The sequence below is a fragment of the Talaromyces proteolyticus genome (genome assembly GCF_021365285.1).
Source record: "Talaromyces proteolyticus strain PMI_201 chromosome Unknown BGW36scaffold_14, whole genome shotgun sequence".
Classification (NCBI taxonomy): domain Eukaryota; kingdom Fungi; phylum Ascomycota; class Eurotiomycetes; order Eurotiales; family Trichocomaceae; genus Talaromyces; species Talaromyces proteolyticus.
Window position 1 is genome coordinate 649,419 of NW_025764290.1, and position 22,664 is coordinate 672,082.

The window sequence follows — 22,664 nt, forward strand, 5'->3', positions numbered from 1 at the left end:
GCTTATCGCGGCGGGAGTCCCCCTTTTCGCCGTGGCACCGCCGCCCATTGGCCCAGAGCGACCGCGGCGGGTCGCCTTTTCTGAAAGACCGCGCGACTTCATTCAACCTTCGACTAGCTGAGTACAGACTCGTCCTGTGTTAGAATATTCAGCCATTCGCTGCCGGATTTCTTATATACAGCCTTGCGATATTGCAGTGCCACTCCCTGCGTCCGTCATCTCGTCTTTCTGACCTGTCGAGCTCCAGCCGCTTCGAGCCCCCACCTGTCAATCAAGCCGATGTCGTTCGTTGTGGCCAGATAAAGGCTGGAAATAAATGCAGCTGGGCATAACGACCGGCGAGGGCTAGCAACAATGTCGACTTCGTCCACGATATCGGACGTCTCACACATGCCCTCGGGCTCGTTCGGGCACAGTCGACGGCCGCCGCGAGGCCATACGCGGTCTGTTAACTGGTCGCAAACTCCTGCTTTTGCATCGCCTGTGATAAACGAGGGCGAGGTTCAGGAAGGCAATCATGCTCATCATCACGTCGAACACAATGACGGGCATGGACATGACACGAACCACAATAACACGGGCACCGACACCCATACGCATACGCATTCCCATTCGCATGCGGACTCGCACTCGCACTCGCACTCACACTCACACTCACATTCCCACGACCATAACCACTCGCACTCGATAGCTAGCAATGGATCAGCAATCAAAGCAGAAGCTATAGATGAAGCCTACGTGCAAGGTAGCAAAGCTTCGGACGCATACGCAATTCCCTTCCAAGCCTCTGAGAAGGTGCCGTTGAGGTGGGTAAAGAGTTGAGCTAATACCGATACTTCGGCTAATAAGTGATAGTTATGAAATCGTAACTGGTGTTCTTACAGCCGCCCCGTGGTCCTTATTATCATGGTATCTGAGGGCTTACACAACGCCGACCTCGCACAAAGTCTGGCGAATGCTGAAATCCGCTGCTGCCAAACAAAAGTTCTTGAAGACATATTCCCCAGAAACGGCAGTTGACACAGTATGGTGGCGCACGCTAGTTCTTGTCTCGTTGACAATGCTTTGCATTGGAGGCATATCCATACTTCGACGTCTACGTGCTGGTCAAGCTCTGCCAGCCATGACGGGCTTTCAACTCAACACAGGCTTGGCAACAAAGGCCATTCTACACGTCATATCGATTGCGCTGCCTATATACTCTGGCATGATTATTGGCGGCACAATGGTTGCACTTGCGCTGGGCTTGACGTATGCAGCTGGCGTGCCAGTGATTTTCGACGCCAGCGGAAAAGCCAGCGGAATACGAGAAAAGCTTGGAAATAAAACGGCATCCCTATTTGTTTTGTCATTATTTGTTGTCTTGGATGTTCTTGGCTACGACTTTCCAATTGATACCCAGCCATTCCGTGGATATATTTCTCTCGCCGTTTCAATCTTCGTCCTCCGTCCGCCTTTTCCAGCACCAAGAGACTTCGTCCTCGCAACCCAGAAGCCAAATATTGAGTCGGCATCTCAGCTTGGAAATTTTCTTACGGCTCTCCTGGACCAGCAAACTGCGGCTTTGCTTCGCAGTCCATTGGCCGCATCGCCTGAAGATGTGCAACTCACGTTGATTTCTGGTGGAGTGATGGCTCTTCTCTCAATAATAACCTCGCCTTTCAACGATTCGCAGGTGCCATTCGGGGTTTCAGACTTGATTAAAGCGCTGACAATTGCTAGTGTTTTTGCACTAACATATACGCTTTCTTCACCTTTCGGGCTACGTTCACGTCAGAAAGTAGGATTTGCGGCAACAGCTCTTGTCGTCGTACTCACCAGTGCCGCGCCACACGAAGAAAGCAGTCGTCTTGCGCATGTATCTTGGTCCGTATTGGCGGCATTTTGCTATTTCGCCGCTCTTTTCGACGATCCCAAACCAGGTGAGCCAACACGGCTCAAAAAGGAAAAATCATTCATCACAAAGTTTTTACTCGAACATGGAGAGGATTGGCCGATCTTCCATAGTATTATGTCGGAGGAGAATTCTCGGAGGATCTTCTACTTCATGTGGTATGTCTTACCGATTATTTAATCCTGCTGTGCTAATAAATGTAGCCTGAATTTCGGATTCATGCTTATCCAACTCACGTACGGATTCGTCACTGGCTCGCTGGGTCTGCTTAGCGACAGCATCCACATGTTCTTCGACTGCCTCGCTCTTGTCGTCGGTTTGTCCGCGGCAGTCATGAGCAGATGGCCTCCTAGCGAGCGCTTCCCATATGGCTATGGCAAAGTCGATACTCTCTCGGGCTTTGCCAACGGAGTATTCCTGATGATCATCAGCGTCGAGATCGTCTACGAAGCCATCGAGCGTCTAATGTCGGGTAGTGAAATGCGCCGTATCCAGGAACTCCTGGTAGTTAGCATCGCTGGTCTTGCCGTGAACCTGGTCGGAATCATGGCTTTTGACCACGCGCATCATGGCCACTCGCACGACCATTCCCACGGGAACGAGAACATGCACGGCATTTTCCTGCACATCATGGCCGACACGCTCGGATCCGTGGCTGTGGTCATCTCCACGATCCTGGTACATTTCTACGGCTGGTCTGGCTTTGACCCCATCGCATCGTGTCTCATCGCGATCCTGATTTTCGCCTCTGCCGTCCCGCTAGTGTCGAGCACGGCGTCTACGTTGCTGCTGACCTTGCCGGCGGATGTGGAGTATAATCTCAGGGATACCCTCGCGGGCATTAATACGCTGCGGGGCGTGGTGGGTTATACCGTGCCCAAGTTCTGGCTGGACGATACCACATCTGCATATTCCTCGGGTCACGATCATGGCCATGGCCATGGACATAGTCACGACCATCACCATTCCCACGACCACGACCACGACCACGCTCACACCCACACCCATCACGACCACGACCACGACCACGACCACGACCATGACCATGACCATGACCATGACCACAACCACGACCACCACACCGAAACCAAAGTCCTCGGGATGATCCACATCATCGCCTCCCGCAGCGCGGACATCGATGACGTCCGCAAACGCACAGTCGAATACCTGCAGCAGAAAAACATGGACATCGTCGTGCAAGTCGAGCGGGAGGGGGAAGGGAAATGCTGGTGTGCGGGCGGAAATGGGAATAGGTCGCCATATATAAGTTGATTTTTAACATACCTTCTCCATTCATATTACTGTTTTGCTATTCAAAGAAAGGGGGGTTGTCGATATTGGTAGTTGATGGGAGAGATATATACATACATATATATATATATAAGCAGGGGGGAAGGGGGTATTGTACATAGTTCAAATATTATATACGTGTCATCGAGGATGATATGAAGATAATATCAGATTTTCCAGGTGTCTCTGTGTGAGGGGTATCAATATACATACAGACATACGTATTGAAATAGGAATGACACCATCAAGTTGCAATGTTGCTTATTATAGATCTCAAGTAAATATCACTCATAACTGGTCCTGATACTTCCCGCCACAATAAGCGCAAACGTCATAACGATCATATAGCCGATCATAAACCTCTTTCCTGTCTTTTTCTTCGTTATTATCGCCATTATTTTGTTCCTCCCTCTTTACCTTTTCTGCTTTCTCTTTCTCAGGTTGGGTAGGGTCTTCTTCTGTGAGGCCGGGGGCATCAGTCATCTCCATGTCCTCAAACGCGCGTTCGAGGGAATACGCCACGCCGCGATCGCGGCCGAGAATACTTTTGTCACAGACTGAGCAGAAGGGGGCGATGTATGGTTCTTGGATGGAGAGAAATGTCAGGTTACATCGGTCTGTTAATTGGCTAGTCAGAATTTTTGATTTTTTTTATGTAGAAAAGGGAAGGTCTAGAAAAGGAAGGGAGGGCGTACTCCACCGATGCCCGTTTTCGCACATCGATCGATCATATCCGTGCCAGCTCAGGCCTATGCTCTGCCCTGTTCGTCGGAGACAGGTCTGGCATGTCTCCCACAGGAAGCCGCCGGGGCCTTGAAGACCAGGGAGTGGTTTTGCGGGGAGGATAGGGGTGGTTCGGCCCTCATGGGTTTGTGTAGGGAGCGGGGTTGTGCCGGTACAATAGGCGAGCTCGTCGGTGGCGGGGAAACTGAAAAGGGAGGACAGGTGGGAGAGAGCTTGGTGGGTCAAGGAGAGGAGGGGGTCTGATGTTCTGTCGTCTGGATGGTGCGAGATGATGGCGCACATGCATGCCGCGTAGAGCACTTTGGCAGAGCGTATATCGTCCCTGCGAACGTCGCGGGCGGAGGAGAGGATGTAATGTAGTATTTCGTCGCGTACATTCGCGATGTGTTCTTCGGAAGTGTCGGGTGGTTTGGGGAACGGTGTGTCTGGCGCAGGGGGTACAAAGAGGATGGTGGTGTTTTCTTCTGCTTTGGTCATGTATTCCAGTGTATCGCCGGGATGCATGGTGAATGCAACGGCCAGCCACCCGTTGAATGTGGCTAGGCCCCATGTGCGTACGATGGCCATGTCGCCGAGTTCGTATTGGATGTCGTAGCGTTGTCTGTAGCGTTCCATCCGTTCTTTCCAGGGGATGCGCTGTATGCCTACGGTGTCTTCCAGAGACGTACCGAGGATGGACAGAGCGATGGTTTCAGAGACCGGGCCGAGAGTAGCCATGTAGACCGTCGGAGAGTCGAGTTCGCCGGCTGCTACTATTCCTGTTGTATGGTTAGCACTGAGAGTACATATTGGGCGGAAGAGACGAACCGGTCATTGGCTCATTGTGTTGGTAGTATGTCGCCCCCATGCTGATGAACCCGTCACCTTGTTCTTGAAACGAGCGCTGATGAAATAGTACGCTCTTTTTGCTTGCTTTCTTGTTTTGTGGATGGTTTACATACGCGCTGGTATCGAACCGGAGCGTTACTCGTCCGCCGAGATAGCCTGCGACTAGCAGAATATTCCCGTTCTGCATCGGTCAGAATAGGCTCATCAATATCTGCGGAAGAATGTACACGTACTGAAGGAATCCATTGCAATGGGCCAGTGAAGTTAACACCGTCCAGACTCAGCTTTGAAAACAGCGCATCCGGAGCCATTGAAAGGTGCGCTCTCACCCACTGATCCCGGTCACTCTCACCAGCAGCGGCATGGACGTTGATAAACTGCAGTCTGGAGCCATAAACCAGAGCAACCATAGCCCCAGACCCATCTACTGAATCCCCTTCCTCATCAACCCTTACGGCTCTCCTCCACGGCCCGCATGAAAGATGTAATACCCTAGCCCTCATCTCCAACGCATCAGCCCACAGCGACGAGCCACACACCATACCAAACTTCCTAACACCCGGCTGATTGACGTGTATATGCGCGACGACATTCAGCACATACTGATCCTCGGTAATCGACTTCAAGCCATTCCTCATCACTCTCACAAGCACAACATCGTTATCATCCGTTGACACGACTAGCAACTGTTCACCCCAGCGCGCCAACTCACCATCCCCTTCCTCCCTTTTCAACGGCGGACACCACGCAAACGCCCTCACCCTACTCTTCCTCACGGCACTGCCCGTCTCGCCATGGCCATGCTGTTTCGCATGCGCCCGGAAATACGCGTCAAGCGCGTGATTCACAACGGCCACACGCGACCACGTCTTGCGTCGGCCATCGGCCTCATAAAACGACAACAACAAATTCGACGTCAACACGGCCAGCACACAGCGGCGATGTCTACCCAAGCCCGGCGGCGACCATGCCAGTGCACCGACAGTGCTCAGCGATTGCTCAGCGCCGATCGAGAAACTGTCGCGGTCCGAGGGCCATGCGACTTCCCATTCGGCGTGCGTGAACAGATTCGTGCGGATCTTGGCTGACGTCCACGGTAGGGATTTTTCTTTTTCAAATAGTGGATGGACCCAGGTGGGCTTCCACTGGGGGAGCTGTACATCTTTTATTAGAATAGGAGGTTGGTATACGGTTGATGAAGGGGTGGGGATACGATACTTGTAAGTGTACAGAGTCGCCCGCTGCCACTGCAAGCTCGCCGTCGTCGGACCAAGCGAGGCAGTTGTAGCAGGAGGGGAAAAGGTTAAGGTCGATGGCGTCACCCATGGTTTCCTCCGAGCAAACGTATGGTTTTGTTTACATTTTTAAATAAACATTATTAGTTAACAGCTGATACATGTTTCGCTGCGAGAGGGTTGGTGGAAGGAGACACATGAAAACATTCAGAAGAAAAAGCTTGGCGCGGTCTTCCGTTTTTGGACAGCAGAAATGCGCGGGAATTATATTTATAAAATATTTTTTCCAGCTGATTCACAATTACATCGCTTAAAATTTTATATTCTCTTGGTCTAAATATTCCTGGAAGAGAGTGTGAATTGTTGGGAAGAAAATCACTACGCGTACCCTCTAGAGTGCTATAGAAACGGACCAAACCGAGTAAACTATATAAATATCAATTGATTGATAGAAAAAAAATGACAAGAAACGCCACCTGCCTTCAATCAAAATATGTACTTCAAAAAAGGCAGAAATTAGCACGCTAGGTTCATAGAAGGTCATAACAAGGCGAGGCATGCACAGCACGAGACCGTCCTAAAATGCAGCATAACCAAATAAATACGTCTAGCAGGTGAGGGATGATTGCAACCCAAAGAATATATGTACGTAACCTTGTTTCCATGTTGCGATCCATGTTGATGTAAACTGTGTGATGGTAGGTTCGTCGTGATGCTGAAATCGTCAGTCGATGAAATCGAATACTTTTCTGATTGGCCAAAGGAAATCGGATATCAGAGCGAAAATAAGGAAAGAAAGAGTGACAACAAGTCTTAATCCTCCCCAAGACTCTCCCTGACACACTTCCTAACCCGCTTTTTGAATTCTTTCGGATCATCCCTCCACAACCTCGCAGCCTCCACATTCGCCGGACTCTCATCATTCGGACTCGACAACATCGAAATCACCGACAACAAAATCGTCTCTGGTGTCTGCACGGGCGACCAGCGTTCCGCGGCCGACTCATATCCATACTTATCCTCCTCTGGCGGATGCAGGATCGAGATACAGACATCCCCATTTTCGTAGATATTAGGGTGGAAGATGGGCGTCTCAAACTTCATTTTCGGGGGCATGTGCGGGTATTCAGGAGGAAAACTCAGTCGAGCTCGAAAAAACCCGCCGCCGTAGAATTTGCAATCGTCGGATATCATGAGCATGACTTCCCATTCGAAGACGCTGTTGTCGTTGACTAGGCCGCAGCTGATGCCGGGGATGTCCTTGTCGGACTGCATCTGCTGTAGTTGGCGCGAGAGCATGCGGCCGGCTGCTGTCGTTGCCATTGTATTTAATGTGGTGTGGTGTGGTGGTTGTAATAGATAGTGGCTTTGGAGGTGAGGTGCGAAGTGGGGGATTCGATGGTATGTGTCAGGTGGAGGGGTGATGAGGGGCGAGCAGCAAGCCGGAATGGCCCGTGGTGGGAGATTGGTTGGGGTAGAGCAAATAGTGAGGGATGAGCGATGTCAAGAGAGGAAGCATAGACACTGAAGGAGTGTAGACTTGAGATGACTATCGGGGGATTCGCCTTCTGCCGGAAGCGTCCCACCGCCACCCGCAGTGAGGTTATCGCCGCCACCAATCACAGCCACCAACGATCGGCAGGACATCTAGATATATATTATATTGGTATATGGTATGGTATAGGTGTAGGTATATAGATATATCAGAGTATGTGCTAGCACTATTTAACAGACATTATCCAGAAAGATCATATCATATGCACGTCGTCATCTCATACAGAAACGACCGGCCAATTACATGCTAATATCCACGGCGCCAGAGCTGTCGATCCGATCACCGAAGAAGAGAAACACCTGCGAGATGAGCACCAAGGCGAAGATGAATGACACGGCCATCTGCAAGAGGAAGACTCTGCCGACAATGTTCAAAAATCGCATGCGTGAGCCCCAGTTGAACGAACGCCACGCGTCAACGATGCCAATCTTGCCCTGACCACCAACGATTTCAGGTGTGACCTTTCCACCAAACGAACGGTCGAAGGGCACAATAGCCTCATCATCTTCTGGCAGCATCGACGCGGCCACGCGGATGAATGTGACTTCAGCGGGCATCTGGATGAGCACATACAGAGCGAGATAAAGGGCGCTTAGACCTAGACCGCTAGACACAAACGTGGTCGGGGCTATATCCGAAGGGCTCGCCATGAGGCTGCTCGAGGACGCAATGAGGAGAGGGACGAAGGTGGCGACCTGAGAAGCAACGGAGCGAATGGCAGCAGCCGGGGCAATCTTCCAAATAGTCTTGCGCCAGGCAGGGAGACGAGACCAGAGCGACTTTGTCGACGGCTCCGAGATGACGATATGAATCCAGCCCACTCGCAGGTTTGCCACGAGCAGCTCAGCGATGAATTGTCCCAGGGCATTACCGACCAAGCTTCCACCGAGGATGGCGGCGATCGGCGACGCCACGAGGTTGACGATCAGGACGATCAACAGGTATAAGCGGATGCCACGGAATCGGGAGAGACGACCAGCACGAGACTTGAGATGAGCGAGCGTGCTGCCCAGCGAACGGGTGATGGGTTTTGGGGGAGGCAGTTCGGCGTCGTTGATGCCGGTCTCGACGGTAGCGTCCGTCTCGATGCGCACGTAGACATCGGGGTTAGGGTCTTCGACGGCAGCGAGGGTAGCAACGACTTTGCCATAGATGTAGTCCAGACACCCGCTCGTGATGGCAAGGATGACGAGAGTGAGCACGAAGATGCTGAATCCGAGCACAGGGAACGGCTTGTCCTCATCAGAGCCGTCCGTTCCCCGCCGAACCAGATAGTTGGCGACGGCAGCGAGAGGCATTTTACAGGTAGGTATGTATAATAATTAATTAGAAACGATGCAATGGGATAATAGCAAGAATGCTGAGATGCAAACGAGGATCTTAGCGAGCAGAGTAGATGACAGCGGAAGAAGGCGCGGAGGAGGGGACCGTGGGTTTAAAGCAAAGCGCTGAGTTGTCAGCCTCAGCTGGTCTGGGCGCAGGCAGCAGCCGGATAACTATTTGCATTATTAATGCCGCTAATATGAAGAGGAAGTCCCGGTTGTTTCGGCTGCAATAGCCTAGTTTTTTATTGGGCTTGGCTGTTGGCTGTTGACGATCTCAGCCAACGCTGTTCAATGGATATTTTAGAATATCAATTGATATTGAAGAAAGAAACCAAAACCAAGTATTGCATTCTGAGGAACATGCATGCATTAATTACGAATGCCTGGAAAAGACCTGTCAAGTTGGCCACGATGATCGGCCTAACATGGGGTCTATTTTTAGCAGTCGGCGGCTATAAACTCCGCGCCGGAGGGGCTCTATAATTGTCTTCTCTAATAATTCAGTCTCTATCTCGACAGGATAATGGATTGGTCACCGATCAAAGAGAAAACCCAGCGTGCCCTCTTGCATAAACCACGCTGCGTCTCTCTGCCACCCGTTGACTACGAACTCCCGCCCTATGCGCACCACCTCCTCGATCTGCTCCCGGCTGCCCCAGCCAGGGACCACGCTCCAGCACACCAAATGCACGCCCACATGTATTGCCGCCCTGAATGCAATCTCACGCGTGAGCGGCCCATAACTCTCGACTAATGCCTGCATGATCCAGATCGCCGCGTCCACATCCTTGAAATGCTTCGCCTCAAACAGCTCTGCCAGCATCTGCCCCAGATCCAGCGCCCGCAGCCCCAGATGGCTCAGTTCCCAGTCCACCACGAACAGCGTGTGATCGGTAACCAACACATTGCCCGTCCAGAAATCGCCATGAATCAAACCATACGATCCATCACCGGAATGTGTCGGCGGCGAGGCAATTTCCCTCGCCACGCATTCTCTCGCTTGCTCAAAGACTGCACGGCTAGACTCGAGAATATGAGGGTAAGTATCTACCATAGCTGGAAGTCTCTCGTAATTCACCATATTCTTGAGCTTCTGCATTTCCGTATTCTGCCCGATCGTCTCCCTCAACCCAGCCTGCTGCTCCTGAGATCCCCATGTATGAAAGGCTGCAACCCAGTCACCTAGCGCATGCCCAATTGCACGCGCATCTGGCTCAGAGATACTCTTTCCTCGCTCAGACAGCAGCCAGCTTTTCAGGTCCTTTGACTCGGGCAGATTCTCCATGATCTGCGTATACGTCGCCGAGTCAAAATGCAACAACCGGGGCGTTTTGACCGTGATCCTCGACGAGGCCAGTAACGCAGCATCACTGAGGGGTGAAAAAGTTTTGAGTGCTCTGAGCATAGTCTCTTCAAAGATCTGCCAAACACATTGTTATTAACCTGCACCAACCATCCACTAACAAGCACATACACATCGATCTCTAGCCAGCTTAAAATCACGATTTAGCGCGACATAATCTGTAGTATGCTTAACAATAACCTCTTCTGCATCGGTTTCGCCGGGTAAAGTAATAGGCGACGATAATCTGCCTCTGTAGACGAAATTGGCTGTACCGCCATTTAGTCGCGTGAGGGATGAGCAGGCATAATCGGTTGACGCGAGCAGTTTTAGTGTTGCGCTCTCTATATCTTGGTCTGTGGCCATGTTCTTATAAACCGAATTGAATTTATAATACAAACGACTTGTGATAGATTCAGAATAAATAACAATTTGAACGAAGGAGGAATACCTATAATCTAACCTAATCTCAGATTAGAGGGGTTACATTTTCCCCTCTTGCTCATCTTGACTCATGCCAGTATCGACCATCGTAGCCCAATCATTGCAGGGCCGTCTTCATTAGTTCGTAATTTCTTTTTGCGGATCGTTTATCGATCATCATCAATAAGAATCATATCGATATATCGATTATATGAATTGAAACTCCGCATTGTGCTGCCAGTATTCCACATATAATTCAAAGGATGAATTAAAGATGGTGAATGTATTGAGTTTCAATGTAAAGGTTATTATCCTAGGCGGGGGAATCAGGCCGCACTATCTAGATGCCTGAGGCTGCGCGGTGCTTCCTCTTCTGCTTAACCGTTAAAATGTTGCATCATTGTTTGATTCAATGTTCCTATCTTGAAGATGTCTTCTTACACGATATATCGTATAATATACACATTATCATACAGAATCTAGCTCCACAGAATACCACCATCGACGGTTTTGCCCAGGAACATGACAGGGACTATGAGAACTATGCTTCCTTCACTGCCACCACTTGGTTGTCTTGATTGACTGCAATCTCAACGGGTTTCACCGACTCCTTTACGGGATTGCGAGCCTCAAAGATCTGATCGAGTTCCTCGAGCTACAACGTAATTAGTTCATCTCTACATAATATCAGGATGGAAGAGAATGAATGAGCTTACCGTTCGGTTCTTGGTCTCCGGGAGAAAGAAGTACATAATGACAGTCTGAATCGCATCCCAGATAATGAACACAATATACGTTTTCCAGCCAATATTTGCCAACGAGACGGGCCATGCGAACTGGTTCAAAAGACCCGCCGCGTTGACAGCCAGAGCGGAGAAGGCCATTCCCTTGGCGCGCATCTCGTACGAGAGCACTTCGACCGGATACAGAGCCTGCAGCGGCGTGAGGCAGAAAGAAAACACTCCACCGAAGATGAAAATAAACCCAAGCGTGGCATTCGATGCGGCGTGGTTCAGACCACCATCGGCCTTGTTCACCTGGCTAGAGGCAGCCAACACTGCAATCCAAACTACACAGCAACCTGCCATACCACTGAGCATTAGTGGTCGACGACCGATTTTGTCGACAAACGCGGCACCGACGAGCGCCCAGAAAAATTGGAAGCAGGAGTATCCCAGGTTGATGTTTGCTTGTGTGACGTCCGAGGTGAATCCGGCACCTTTGAGGGCTGGAACAAGGTAGTATGTCAACACGCCGTTTCCAGCCCACTGCGCGAAGACCGAGAAGGAGACGTTGCACATCAGACGGTAGAAGTTGCTGCGCTTGTTGAAGAGACTGCGGTAATCCCACCACTTCTTGTCCTACAGGAGCTGTCAGTAAGATGCTGAAAGGTGTCAGGGTAGTTAATGCGGAGAGGCTTGCTTACGGAGCCATCCATGTTCAAATGAGCCTCGTATTCAGAAATTTGAAGTTTAACCCACAGCGAATCACAGTTTCCGTAACCGTGCCACTTCGTCAGCGTCTCGACGGCCTTTTCTCTCTTGCCGTTCACGTACAGCCAACGCGGAGACTCGGGAATCAAAAAGCAGAAACAAATGATCAAACCAGAGAACACCAACTGCAGCCACACGGGAATCTGCCAGGACACATTGGTGTGGAGTGTAATAGCACCGCGGACGGCACCAGATGACAAGATCGAACCAACAAACCAAAAGGTATTGCAGTAACCCGTCACAATACCGCGGTAGGCCGGATGAGTAGTCTCGACGACGTAAATGGGGCCGGCGGAAGAAGCAATCGAGACACCGAAACCAAGCATGAAGCGGCCACCCATGAACTGGCCAATACTAGCATTCGTGATCGTCAGACCACAGACAATTGTACCGAGAACGATGAAGAGACTGCCAATGAACATGCCAACACGTCGACCCCAGGTATCGATGGCAGGACCGACGAAGGGCAGAGCGCTGACGCCGCCAATCTGGTACATGGCCGAAACGATGCCGGCCCATATCCCCGAATCACTTCCATGGAAATGGCCCAGGAAGATGGTATTGGCAAGCAGACCATTAAAAAGCGCACCGTCAAATCCATTCATCGTCTGACAGAAGAATCCCACGAGCAGACAGAGAAATAGCAGAAGCGAAGTCGGATCCAAGAGTTTCGGGGGTTCCTGGATAAGGGCTTCGTTGAATTCCTCGCTGCCAGAGGCAACGTGAACGGTTGTGTTCTCCTGAATGATGAGCAATCAGAACATGCACCAGTGGGTATCTACTATCATGTTCAAGACATGGTTATTCACACTCACCAACTCTTCAAGCGATGCCACGTGCTTGGCATCGACTTTCTCGGTTGTCGCCATTATGCCGTTACCACAGTATAATCAAGATCGCGAGACGGCCCGTAAACGTGCGAGGAAACGAACCTTCGATCTGGGTAATACATGAGGAGCACTGGGAAGATGTTTCATAATAAAGTATCCTGTGGTTGTTGCAGAGACTTGGCGAGAAGCTTGATGGCAAAGTCAATATGAAGCTGGCCAGCCGCTAATCCGGAAAAAATGCGGAGGCCACGGAGCAGGGAAATGCGGAGTGCCAAATGGGGTTCAACCTTATTCAATCTGGCACGGCCTCTCCACAGTCAACGGCCACTGACAGACTTCGCTTCGGTTGTCACGGGTGACAGGCTGCCTGAATCGGCGCGGATGATACTATCGTCCGCGCTGGCTACTGGCTTATATTGATAGATGGGCAGGGTATGGCCCGCCCCCCATATCCCAGGGTCAAGAATGCCATGCCGAATGCATCCCGAAGCCGAAGAGAGCAGCCGAAACCACATAGCAAACCGAGACTAACCCGATTCACTCAGGAAGTGGCCGAGCAGCTAATTTCGCTTGTGATCGTGAGGAAAAACAACCGACTCGGGTGGAAAATAATGGATGAAATGAATGAGACATGCTTCAAGAGTGGCCATAACCGTCAACTCAACAAAAGCCTCAGCGTATATCTCGAAGTTCCTTGTATTGGTTTCATTAATATCCAAGTATTCATGGATGGAGTAAGCTTACTGGACAGATTCTAATTACACTATCCGACGACGAAAACTTCCACTAGTCAATTGCGATCATATTAAAGGATGAGGTGGCAAAGCTGCTAACATCTGAGGGAGAGGCAAAACGGAGGAAATGTTGTGCAAGCAGGTGAATGAATACACACCAACGACATTAATCACCTCTTGATTAGATATGCCCTGCATTGTATTCTCTGCTACGCCAGTCCTTATTATTAGTAGTTTTATTTCCGCCCATATCTTATTAAACGAATCCCAACCCACTCAGTAGCCCTAAATTTGCAGCGGTTTCCATTAAATTGACCTAGATAAGCTACTTAGTGCAATTCAGACTCCAGTTTCCTCTTGTCAACATCACATCAGCTGATCCATCCTGTGACACTCCAAAATGAGTGCTATTTTTCTACCAGTGTCATCCCACTTCTCCACAGAGAGTTAATTTCCGCCTGCACCGTTGCCACTCCATATCCCCCCACTGCTCATCCTTAGAATGTCGTCCTGCATCACTCCAACAAGGATATACTGAATCCATATCTAACAATGTCTCACCTTGACTACGCATAATTCTTTGTTTCTTGTCTCATCCTCCCTTAATTTTGTCAGCAAACGACATCTTCCTGTGCCAGCAAGGATGACACTGCTATATCTCTTGGCTTATGATCGTCAAAATTCTTACTCTCCAATGATAAATCACGCATTCTTCTGTCGGTACTTCTTCAGGGAGTAATGATCTACTTCACTTGCCTATCAGCGAAGACATGTCGGCAGAAAAATCGAACAATCCACATTAAATCCAGAAAACCGGGACTGCAGAGCCACCTTTAGTACTGAAACGGGATTATGCCAATACATTTTTTATATATAATAATCAGTTTGAATCATACTCAGTCTCATATTCATTTGAATCGGCGGATTATCGGCATGATAGGCAGCAATTGACTGTCCTGTTAATTTCGGCTGTCTAACGTACTTGTATTCAGGGTGTCGATCTGCCGAACTGCATAATCTTGATGGATCTAAGGATCTAAAGCAGTCAACGCCAATATGCATAAATAAACAGTGATACTCACTCATTCCCAAAATCAGTGAATATCTGAAAACATCAACAACATCATCGAACCAGCTGACCAGCATCCCAACTCCAAAATGAAGTCCATCCTTTCAATCAGTCTCATTTCGTTGCTCCATGCCGGGCTCCTCTCCGCAAACCCGGTCAGCTCACCCTTCAACAAAAGAAATGACCGTGGCTCGTACACCGCGAGTGGTTTGGGATCTCGCAAGCAAGCCATTACCAGCGCCGGTGGTACCACGCTCGATCTCGCCATTGCTATGCTGGAAACGTGCGTTTCCTCCGTTGCGCAATATATCCCTATAACTAAGACCTGAAACATTTGTTTAGATCGGATATGAACACTGATTATACCTACGGTACGCCACCGACTTATTCAGTTATTAGTCCTATCTAGTTGGCTAATATATATCCAGGAGATGGCAAAACCGAAGACTCAGCTAATTTTGGCATCTTCAAGCAAAACTGGTTTATGCTTAGAACCAGCGCGTCGGCTTTTGAAGAACAATCGACGAGCAGTTGGAATGACGGGGCGGTGTTAAAGTATACTTCGTTAGAGCTCTTATTGACGCATCATCTAACAGCTTCTGTAGCAGCGATTTGTCTAAGGATATTGCCTCCCGGCATCAGAGCCAAGACCACTACGGGTACGATGCGTGGTTCGGAGGCCACAGAGATGGGGAGAGCGGGGTGAATAACCCCAATACCGATGATATCAACAGTATGCTCCTGTTTCCTCTTTTTTTTTTTTTTTTTTTTTTTTTTAAAGGCTACATTCTTGGGTTGTGCACTTATCTGACAGTTGGTGATAGCCTACAAATCCGGTGTAGAATGGATCCAGACCCAGATTGAAAGCAGCTCGGCTTATCTTACTGACGATACCAAGTTTTGGGTTGACGTCACTCCTATCTAAAGCTTTGAGGGTCTAAATACATCTGATAGTATGTTGAGAAGGATCATTTCAGAACGAAGGCAAGTTTCAAAGCTGGATCACGCACAAATATTGGGGATTCCCTGTCTTAGAAAGATCCTACAGTTTAGATGAAAATTTAACTTTCTTTCGTCATATATCAATCCAACCTAGTTATGCATTTGATGTGTCGATGATAATGTGTTCAATGTTATCATTGGCTGTAAAATTTGCTGTAGCTACATATGTAAATGGAAGCCATGTTCCATGTTTCTGATTGGTACAGCTGAATTTAATTATTATAGAAATCTGAACGCATAATATATTATTACCACTGCTAAAGTCATCATTTCGAAACAGCCAGAGAAATGCTACAATCCATGCACCAAACAGCAATGTAATACGAGTGCCAACTCCACAGTGAATAAATTAAAAACATTCCATTCCAATGATAATATTAAAGTTCAACGTGAAAAGAGACTAAAACCAACCTCGTGTTCGGTAGTGCGTGTTTAGAGCTAAGTATGTATCAGATGCTAATATAATGCGGCCAGCGTTCCGTTTTCATTACGGGGTGGAACCCCGTTCCGTAAAAGGAAAATGGCTTGCCAAATCTACCACGGAGTAGAATAGGAATAGCATAAGATCGGCAGACAAAACGCGCTTACATCTTTGCCGGCATGAGGACTAATTAATTCGTGGAGATAAGGTACCATCTGGGGTAGTCTCTTGGGGTAATTTTCTCACCTCTATTCAAATGCCGGTTAGATCAATGGGACAATATCGGGGATAGTATCAAATTATAGCAGTCTTGTGGAACACTTCACACCTTTAATTTTAAGCCAAGATATTATACGGGGCACACTCATTTCGTGAAAGTATTAAATAATGCTGAATTCCTGCGCAAAATGATATCTTGGATCCGAAACTAGAAATGAGTAGAAGACAAAATCTTTCATTGACAACCGATTGAATCTATCAAGATGAAGATATCGACTCTCTTAGCTATTCCTTCCTTGGCCTTTCTAACCCTTTCTCAACCAACAATCTTGAGAACCCGTACGTTAACCCATTTTCGTCCTGTACTACGAACTAAAGCTAATTTCCTATCACGCAGAATTGCGCTCTGTTCCTTCAATCCGTTCTCAGTCGCAAATCGCTGAGAGCAATGGATCACATGCCAGTACAAGCGGAACTTCGTTTGTGATTGGCGGCAAGAAAGGATATTATGCTGGCACAAACTCCTACTGGATCTCTTTCCTCACCAACAACGATGATGTGGACCTGGTAATGGGCCATCTCCAAACCTCCGGACTCAAGGTTCTCCGGGTTTGGGGGTTTAATGATGTCAATACCAAGCCTGCCAAGGGAACCGTGTGGTTCCAGCTGCTGCAAAACGGCAAAGCAACCATCAACACCGGAGCCGACGGCCTGCAACGTCTTGACTATGTAGTCAAATCTGCAGAGGCCCATGGTATTAAACTGATTATTAACTTTGTGAACAATTGGAGTGACTATGGTGGCATGCCCGCTTACGTAAAGAACTATGGAGGAACGCAGACTGGTTGGTATACGAATACTGCTGCTCAGGCCGCATACCAGCATTACATCAAGACTGTCGTTAGCCGATACACCAGGTCATCTGCTATTTTTGCGTGGGAATTAGCCAACGAGCCTCGTTGCAGTGGGTGCCACACGTCCGTCATCACCAATTGGGTGAAAAAAACCAGCAAATTTATCAAGTCTCTCGACTCGACTCATATGGTTGCCATTGGATCTGGTGAGTTGATTAAATTTGATATATCTGTATGAGAATGTCCGAAGGGAAGGCTTACTTTTGATTCTCTTCAGAGGGCATGGGTCTCGCTACGGATTCCGATGGAAGTTATCCATTTGGATATTCAGAGGGAAATGACTTTGAAGCCACCTTGGCTATCTCCACTGTTGACTTTGGTACCATTCATATGTATCCTGACCAATGTGAGTTGCAAGAATGCATGATACAATACAGTATTTATTTGCATTTTCCGGTCTAACATAATCGAATTAGGGAGCGAGTCTGACTCATGGGGCACCACCTGGATCCAGGCCCATGGAAAAGCCTGTAGCAAGGCAGGCAAACCATGTCTCCTCGAGGAATACGGTTCGTCGAGTTTCTGCAGTGTTGAGCAGCCGTGGCAATCCGCTGCTCGTACTTCGCTCGCTGGTGATTTGTTTTGGCAGTGGGGAGATCAGTTGAGCACAGGCAAATCACCGAATGATGAGTACAGTGTTTGGTATAAGAGCAGTGATTATACCTGCTTGGTGACAGATCATATCAGTCAGATTGGCTCGTAGAAAGTCGTGTATGATTTTGATTTGAGAAGTTGTCAAAAATAGCGACGCGCTGCCCTAGGGTTATAGGGCAGCCGTTTGGGGGTACTTATGACAAGATTCAAATTGTTCTAAGAGCAGGGTCAAGGGCAGTCAGTCGAAGAATAAAAGACTATTGGAATGCCACATCTTATTTCTGAAGGAGAAATTGATCAAATAGACAAATAGTAATCTGCATTTATTTAACCGTCTCATACAATTCCAGTGTCTAATCAAAAGTCACGGTGTCAAAATTCGCTCGACTAATCCTAACCCTAACGGTGTGCCAGGCGGCCAACGGGATACAACAAATTGGTCAACCACCATGACAAGTGGTCAAACCTAAAAGAGTGCCTAAGTGATCTTAGAGTAACGAAAAGACCTCACTCTTCATATTAGACATAGGCCGACTATAAGACTCTATTAGGCCCACTGAATCCAGGGATTAGGTCGTTTATGGTTAGATAGACCCTATATGTATATTTACAAACTAGACTATAAATTAAAGTTGGAGCTAAAGTTAAAGCTGGAAAGAAAGATTCTTAATTAGGATAGGCACTTGGAATATAATTAGATTGGATACTAACTCTTAATATGTAATAGCTGTGCTATTTTTGTATTTAGAAGTTGGGATATTAATTATGTGTACTGAGAACCGTTTGGGAAGTATAGTCCTTGGCATGCATGATCCTTGGTTGAAACAACAAATAACAATAACGAGCGGCGACCAAAGGCGGTGCAAAATCGCGCGCCAATCGTTCACCAGTTCAACTAAGGAACAACCAACAAAGACCCCTACGCTTTAGCTCTTCCCGCGTCCTCCATATTTGAGCATCCCCCATCTCTGATCTCTGAGGGATCCTGGTTTTTTTTTCTTTTGGCTTATCGCATTCCCATGGGTTGCCCTCTGCCTCCTGCCTCCTGTCTATCATGAATATTCTCCCTACCTTCCTGTGGGGTTGTCTCCTGTGGCTGGGTGTGGTGGCAGCGCAGTCATGGTACTCACTATTTCGCAACAACCTGATAGCCCGCAAGACTGGCCTTCGCTTTCACATTATCCCTATCAGCCATCTCAACCACTTTTGGATGCTTGTTGACAAACACGTTCTGCGCTATGTCAAGCTGATTTTTGGCGATAGTGCCTTTACGCGGTACAATTGGATGGGCTGGGAACTGCACGGCCGATATTACTCTCATCATGAGCTCGGCGATGCCTTCATGTTGGTGACTCCTGGCCGGAACTGGTTGTATATCGGCCATCCGGATATCGTGATGGATCTAGTTTGGTCAAAAAGGAAAATGTAAGAAACTGATAACCCCGAGAAAGCGGCGGCTAGTGATGGGTTTCAAGTAGAATCGCTATGGAGTCGAATCTATTATCTAGGGATAAAATCTAACTGTGTCCATCAATCATGCCATCCCAAAGCTTCCTTCTTTGCAATGAACTTGATCCTTAGATTGAACAATCTATAAGGAAATTAATACCATCTTATATACCCGTAAACTAACCGTCTGGGGCTTTTATTTGCAACACTTGAATTTTTGTAATGTTAAATCAATTTTAGAAAGTCATTTGTCGAAGCACTGATGATTGTTTTTATAAACAACCTGACATTCTTGTAGAGTGTGTAATGTCTTAATTTTTACAAGCTCGAATTTAATATTAAACTGAATATTTAACTTATTAAGGGGGGTAGATTTCCGTCACTGGCTCAATGAGCAATGTATTCAAATCCTCCGAAATCATGTGCGTATTATGCGCAGTACCACAAACTAGCGATCGACGGCTTTGCGCTCCGCGATCTGCGAAGAACGACGAAAAAGATGAGTCAAGTCGAGGTGTTACTTTACTCTTTGGCTTATTCCTTTGCTACTTTTGTAAAGAGAACTAGCTAATCTAGTTTCTGTCTGCATACAGGAGCATGGAGATCACCATACTAATCTACGCCATTCTACTACATTACTTTTCTAATCGGGAATAAGTTAGCTTTTGTTGGAAATTCCCATTGTTTCTATAAATAATTTGCGACTCAACTCAGCCTTATAAGGCCGAGTTTCCCCCATATTGAATATTGAATATTGAACCTGCTGCTGTGTTCTTCTTCAAAGGCTGATTTGTTTACATATTCATATCCCAGCACTTAACTTTTTCTGAACCTTCTGACCTTGATTCGTAACCATAACGACACTGCCTTCGTACGATATCGGTACGAAAGATACAAGGGCCTGGAACCAGTCTCAAGAACTGGTAACTCCTCAGATTCGATTCGACTCGAACCTGAGATTCCACAAACAGTGCAGATAGACAATCTCGCGATACGCATGCTTTATCCATCTACTATCTGTATTTTTTGAGTATTTGGTTTAAAGTTTAGGCGGAATTATTAGACAAAATGATTTTAGTGTAGACTTCTATCCGCAGTCCCGGGGGGTCTTGACTAGTCCCTCTAATAGTCTTTAATTAGGTCAAGCCAATCGAATACGATGCTATGAGAAAAATTGCCACACGATTATAAAAGATGTGAGATTTTTTGTGAGCTATACGGTACCTGTTTGAGTCTTGAGTCGGGTTTTCCGAATCGAAAGCCGCCGGTTTTTGGCGGGGCGTGCGGCATTACCATTAACCGTTTCCTAATCCCGTTCTGAAACAACTGTATAAATCGTAAGATCTTGTAACAGGGCTCACTTTGCATCCAAATTCACTAATTTATATCGAGTATCCTACAAATATCAACGACGGTTATGGATCAGTTTCAAAAGAAATTCTCTGTTGAAGACATCCCTGACCTGGCTGGCAAGGTCATCATAGTCACTGGGTGGGAATTATTGATATTATAGCTGATTCAATACGGGCTGACACAAGATTTCTCCCCTAGAGGTGCCACAGGAATAGGTAAACAGACGGTAGAGCAACTATTGAGCCACAATGCCAAAGTATATGTCGCTTCTCGATCAAAAGAAAAATTTGAACAACTTTTCAACCACATTGAGTCAGCCGATCCGCATATGGCAGCAGGCTTGAACTTCCTCGAGCTTGATTTATCGGATGCAACGAGTTGCATCTCTGCGGCAAAGCACTTCGCTGAGCTTGAAGGAAGACTTGATGTCCTTATTGCGAACGCGGCATTAGCTGTTGTAGTGAGTTACCTCCTGCGGGCACTAGATCGAGGTTGATCAGACATAGCCAGAGACATTGTCAAGTGATGGAATTGAGATACAGTTTGGTGTAGGTTCTATATACTTATTATCTTGGTGCGGGTCATATTTGCTGACGCTAATGCAGACAAACGTATGTAAGGAAACATGTATGCTGCAATACAAAAGCTTAACAATTTCCCATCTTTGTAGTACTTTGGCCATTTTGTCTTCACGCACAACCTTCTGGTATGATCTTTGATAGTCGACTGCTCATGCTTATCTTATATCCATACTAATATTCTGTTAGAACCTGATTCAATACACGTCCGAAGCATTTGGCGAAGCGAGGATTGTCATTGTTTCATCGCATGCTCATGCCATGTATAAACCGGTTCTACCGGAAAAAATCGACTTTGAAGGGTTAAGGATGGAGGGATCGAAGACTATACAGAGCTTTGCCCAGGTGCAAGCTAGCTTGCAAAGGTCAGTTTATCTTCCATGTTATAGTAATTTAGGCTATTATTTCCTTGAAAGTACACAAACTTTCGCAATTATCTAGCTAGAGACAAGAACGAACGAAACTAAAATCCTAGTAGATATGCACGTTCAAAGCTGGCAAATATATTATTTGCTCGGCGGCTCCACGCCCACTTTCAGACCACGGGCCATTCCAACATTCTTGTCAATTGCCTCAACCCAGGTACGTGGTTGGAAAACAACACTGGATCGTGTGCTAATGAGGCTCCTGCACAGGCACAGTCGGCACTGCTCCTGGAACCGACTCAGCTGCGCTTCCGCCAATTTTCAAGTTCCTCAACTCTTCGGTCGTCCGATGGATGAGCATACCACCAGAGGACGGTGCTCTGACAACGCTGCTACTGGCTACAGACCCCGAGATCAAGACAAAGTCATTGAGTGGGCGGTACTTTGACGTTGGGCCTCTTGCTGGAAAGTTCTACTATGGCTATAGTTGGGATGCCACAGACTCGAAATTATCTGATGTTGCAAAGGATGAGCATCTCTCTGAGACACTATGGAAGTGGAGTCTACAAGCGGAGGCGTCAATTGGGCTTGCGAGACAGGCTACAGGCCAAGGACCCAGCTAGGGTTAGGTCACAAAGCCATTGTTGGATGCAGAAACTAACGTCGCATTAATATAGATAGAAATGATTGAAGCCCGTATTGATAAGTTTAAACGACGGATTGCCGATTTGATTCGCAGCTTAATGAATGGGTGTGGGTCGGGAGTTTGAAGCGTGCTTGTAATTTAATCCTGGTCCGGATGAATGGGACACTTCTCTCAAAATTTATACAAAGAGTGGCCGATAGGTAGGAAGACAGGCGATCAGATAGACATTGGGCTCCACCAATGTCTATGTCATCAATAATACCGATGGCCAGGTTCCATCGTCGACAAGGCTTGTTGGGAGAAGGATGCGAAGCGAATTACGGACGTCGCTAGCCCACTATCAGGCAGGGTAGAAAGGCGT

The 22,664-nt window shown here is 47.7% G+C and overlaps 9 protein-coding genes across 9 annotated transcripts; 5 read left to right on the forward strand and 4 right to left on the reverse strand.

The window, feature by feature from the left end:
• Window positions 1-354: 354 nt before the first annotated feature.
• BGW36DRAFT_307543 (cation efflux family-domain-containing protein) lies at window positions 355-3,166 on the forward strand (the record flags this gene model as incomplete). The annotated part of the gene is made up of 3 exons (XM_046212249.1): window positions 355-806; window positions 856-2,052; window positions 2,098-3,166. 3 exons carry the CDS (start codon window positions 355-357, stop codon window positions 3,164-3,166), a joined length of 2,718 nt encoding a protein of 905 aa, XP_046066311.1.
• Window positions 3,167-3,319: 153 nt separating this feature from the next.
• On the reverse strand, window positions 3,320-6,251 carry BGW36DRAFT_66374 (transcription factor IIIC subunit delta N-term-domain-containing protein). The gene is made up of 5 exons (XM_046222500.1): window positions 5,975-6,251; window positions 4,990-5,910; window positions 4,736-4,937; window positions 3,880-4,686; window positions 3,320-3,801 (listed from the first exon to the last, which is right to left on the reverse strand). Exons 1-5 carry the CDS (start codon window positions 6,080-6,082, stop codon window positions 3,473-3,475), a joined length of 2,367 nt encoding a protein of 788 aa, XP_046066312.1. The 5' UTR covers window positions 6,083-6,251; the 3' UTR covers window positions 3,320-3,472.
• Window positions 6,252-6,804: 553 nt separating this feature from the next.
• BGW36DRAFT_401478 (ubiquitin-conjugating enzyme/RWD-like protein) lies at window positions 6,805-8,844 on the reverse strand (the record flags this gene model as incomplete). The annotated part of the gene is made up of 2 exons (XM_046218747.1): window positions 6,805-7,301; window positions 7,830-8,844. The coding sequence occupies 2 exons, from the start codon at window positions 8,842-8,844 to the stop codon at window positions 6,805-6,807; spliced, it is 1,512 nt and encodes a 503-aa protein (XP_046066313.1).
• Window positions 8,845-9,403: 559 nt separating this feature from the next.
• BGW36DRAFT_401479 (kinase-like domain-containing protein) lies at window positions 9,404-10,579 on the reverse strand (the record flags this gene model as incomplete). The annotated part of the gene is made up of 2 exons (XM_046218748.1): window positions 9,404-10,291; window positions 10,346-10,579. 2 exons carry the CDS (start codon window positions 10,577-10,579, stop codon window positions 9,404-9,406), a joined length of 1,122 nt encoding a protein of 373 aa, XP_046066314.1.
• A 598-nt stretch (window positions 10,580-11,177) lies between these two features.
• Window positions 11,178-12,998, reverse strand: BGW36DRAFT_401480 (putative sugar transporter; the record flags this gene model as incomplete). Its single annotated transcript, XM_046218749.1, has 4 exons — window positions 11,178-11,291; window positions 11,353-11,997; window positions 12,063-12,869; window positions 12,945-12,998. The coding sequence occupies 4 exons, from the start codon at window positions 12,996-12,998 to the stop codon at window positions 11,178-11,180; spliced, it is 1,620 nt and encodes a 539-aa protein (XP_046066315.1).
• A 1,853-nt stretch (window positions 12,999-14,851) lies between these two features.
• BGW36DRAFT_364764 (uncharacterized protein) lies at window positions 14,852-15,687 on the forward strand (the record flags this gene model as incomplete). Its single annotated transcript, XM_046214586.1, has 5 exons — window positions 14,852-15,045; window positions 15,105-15,133; window positions 15,191-15,317; window positions 15,359-15,495; window positions 15,587-15,687. 5 exons carry the CDS (start codon window positions 14,852-14,854, stop codon window positions 15,685-15,687), a joined length of 588 nt encoding a protein of 195 aa, XP_046066316.1.
• Window positions 15,688-16,667: 980 nt separating this feature from the next.
• On the forward strand, window positions 16,668-18,021 carry BGW36DRAFT_432995 (putative mannan endo-1,4-beta-mannosidase A-1; the record flags this gene model as incomplete). The annotated part of the gene is made up of 4 exons (XM_046221207.1): window positions 16,668-16,743; window positions 16,802-17,464; window positions 17,536-17,664; window positions 17,735-18,021. 4 exons carry the CDS (start codon window positions 16,668-16,670, stop codon window positions 18,019-18,021), a joined length of 1,155 nt encoding a protein of 384 aa, XP_046066317.1.
• A 945-nt stretch (window positions 18,022-18,966) lies between these two features.
• Window positions 18,967-19,341, forward strand: BGW36DRAFT_440840 (uncharacterized protein; the record flags this gene model as incomplete). The annotated part of the gene is made up of 1 exon (XM_046221541.1): window positions 18,967-19,341. One exon carries the CDS (start codon window positions 18,967-18,969, stop codon window positions 19,339-19,341), a length of 375 nt encoding a protein of 124 aa, XP_046066318.1.
• Window positions 19,342-20,749: 1,408 nt separating this feature from the next.
• On the forward strand, window positions 20,750-22,280 carry BGW36DRAFT_411900 (putative carbonyl reductase; the record flags this gene model as incomplete). The annotated part of the gene is made up of 8 exons (XM_046219190.1): window positions 20,750-20,852; window positions 20,913-21,174; window positions 21,221-21,262; window positions 21,320-21,325; window positions 21,385-21,420; window positions 21,482-21,657; window positions 21,771-21,874; window positions 21,928-22,280. The coding sequence occupies exons 1-8, from the start codon at window positions 20,779-20,781 to the stop codon at window positions 22,278-22,280; spliced, it is 1,053 nt and encodes a 350-aa protein (XP_046066319.1). The 5' UTR covers window positions 20,750-20,778.
• Window positions 22,281-22,664: the final 384 nt, after the last annotated feature.

What these genes read in the sequence shown, in the direction of transcription:
- BGW36DRAFT_66374 (XM_046222500.1), bottom strand. Translation starts at nt 6,082, where the DNA reads ATGGGTGACGCCATCGACCTTAACCTTTTCCCCTCCTGCTACAACTGC. An exon ending in CATTGCAATGGATTCCTTCA is followed by an intron (nt 4,938 to 4,989) that starts GTACGTGTACAT and finishes TGACCGATGCAG; the next exon opens with AACGGGAATATTCTGCTAGT. An exon ending in CGAAAACGGGCATCGGTGGA is followed by an intron (nt 3,802 to 3,879) that starts GTACGCCCTCCC and finishes GCCAATTAACAG; the next exon opens with ACCGATGTAACCTGACATTT.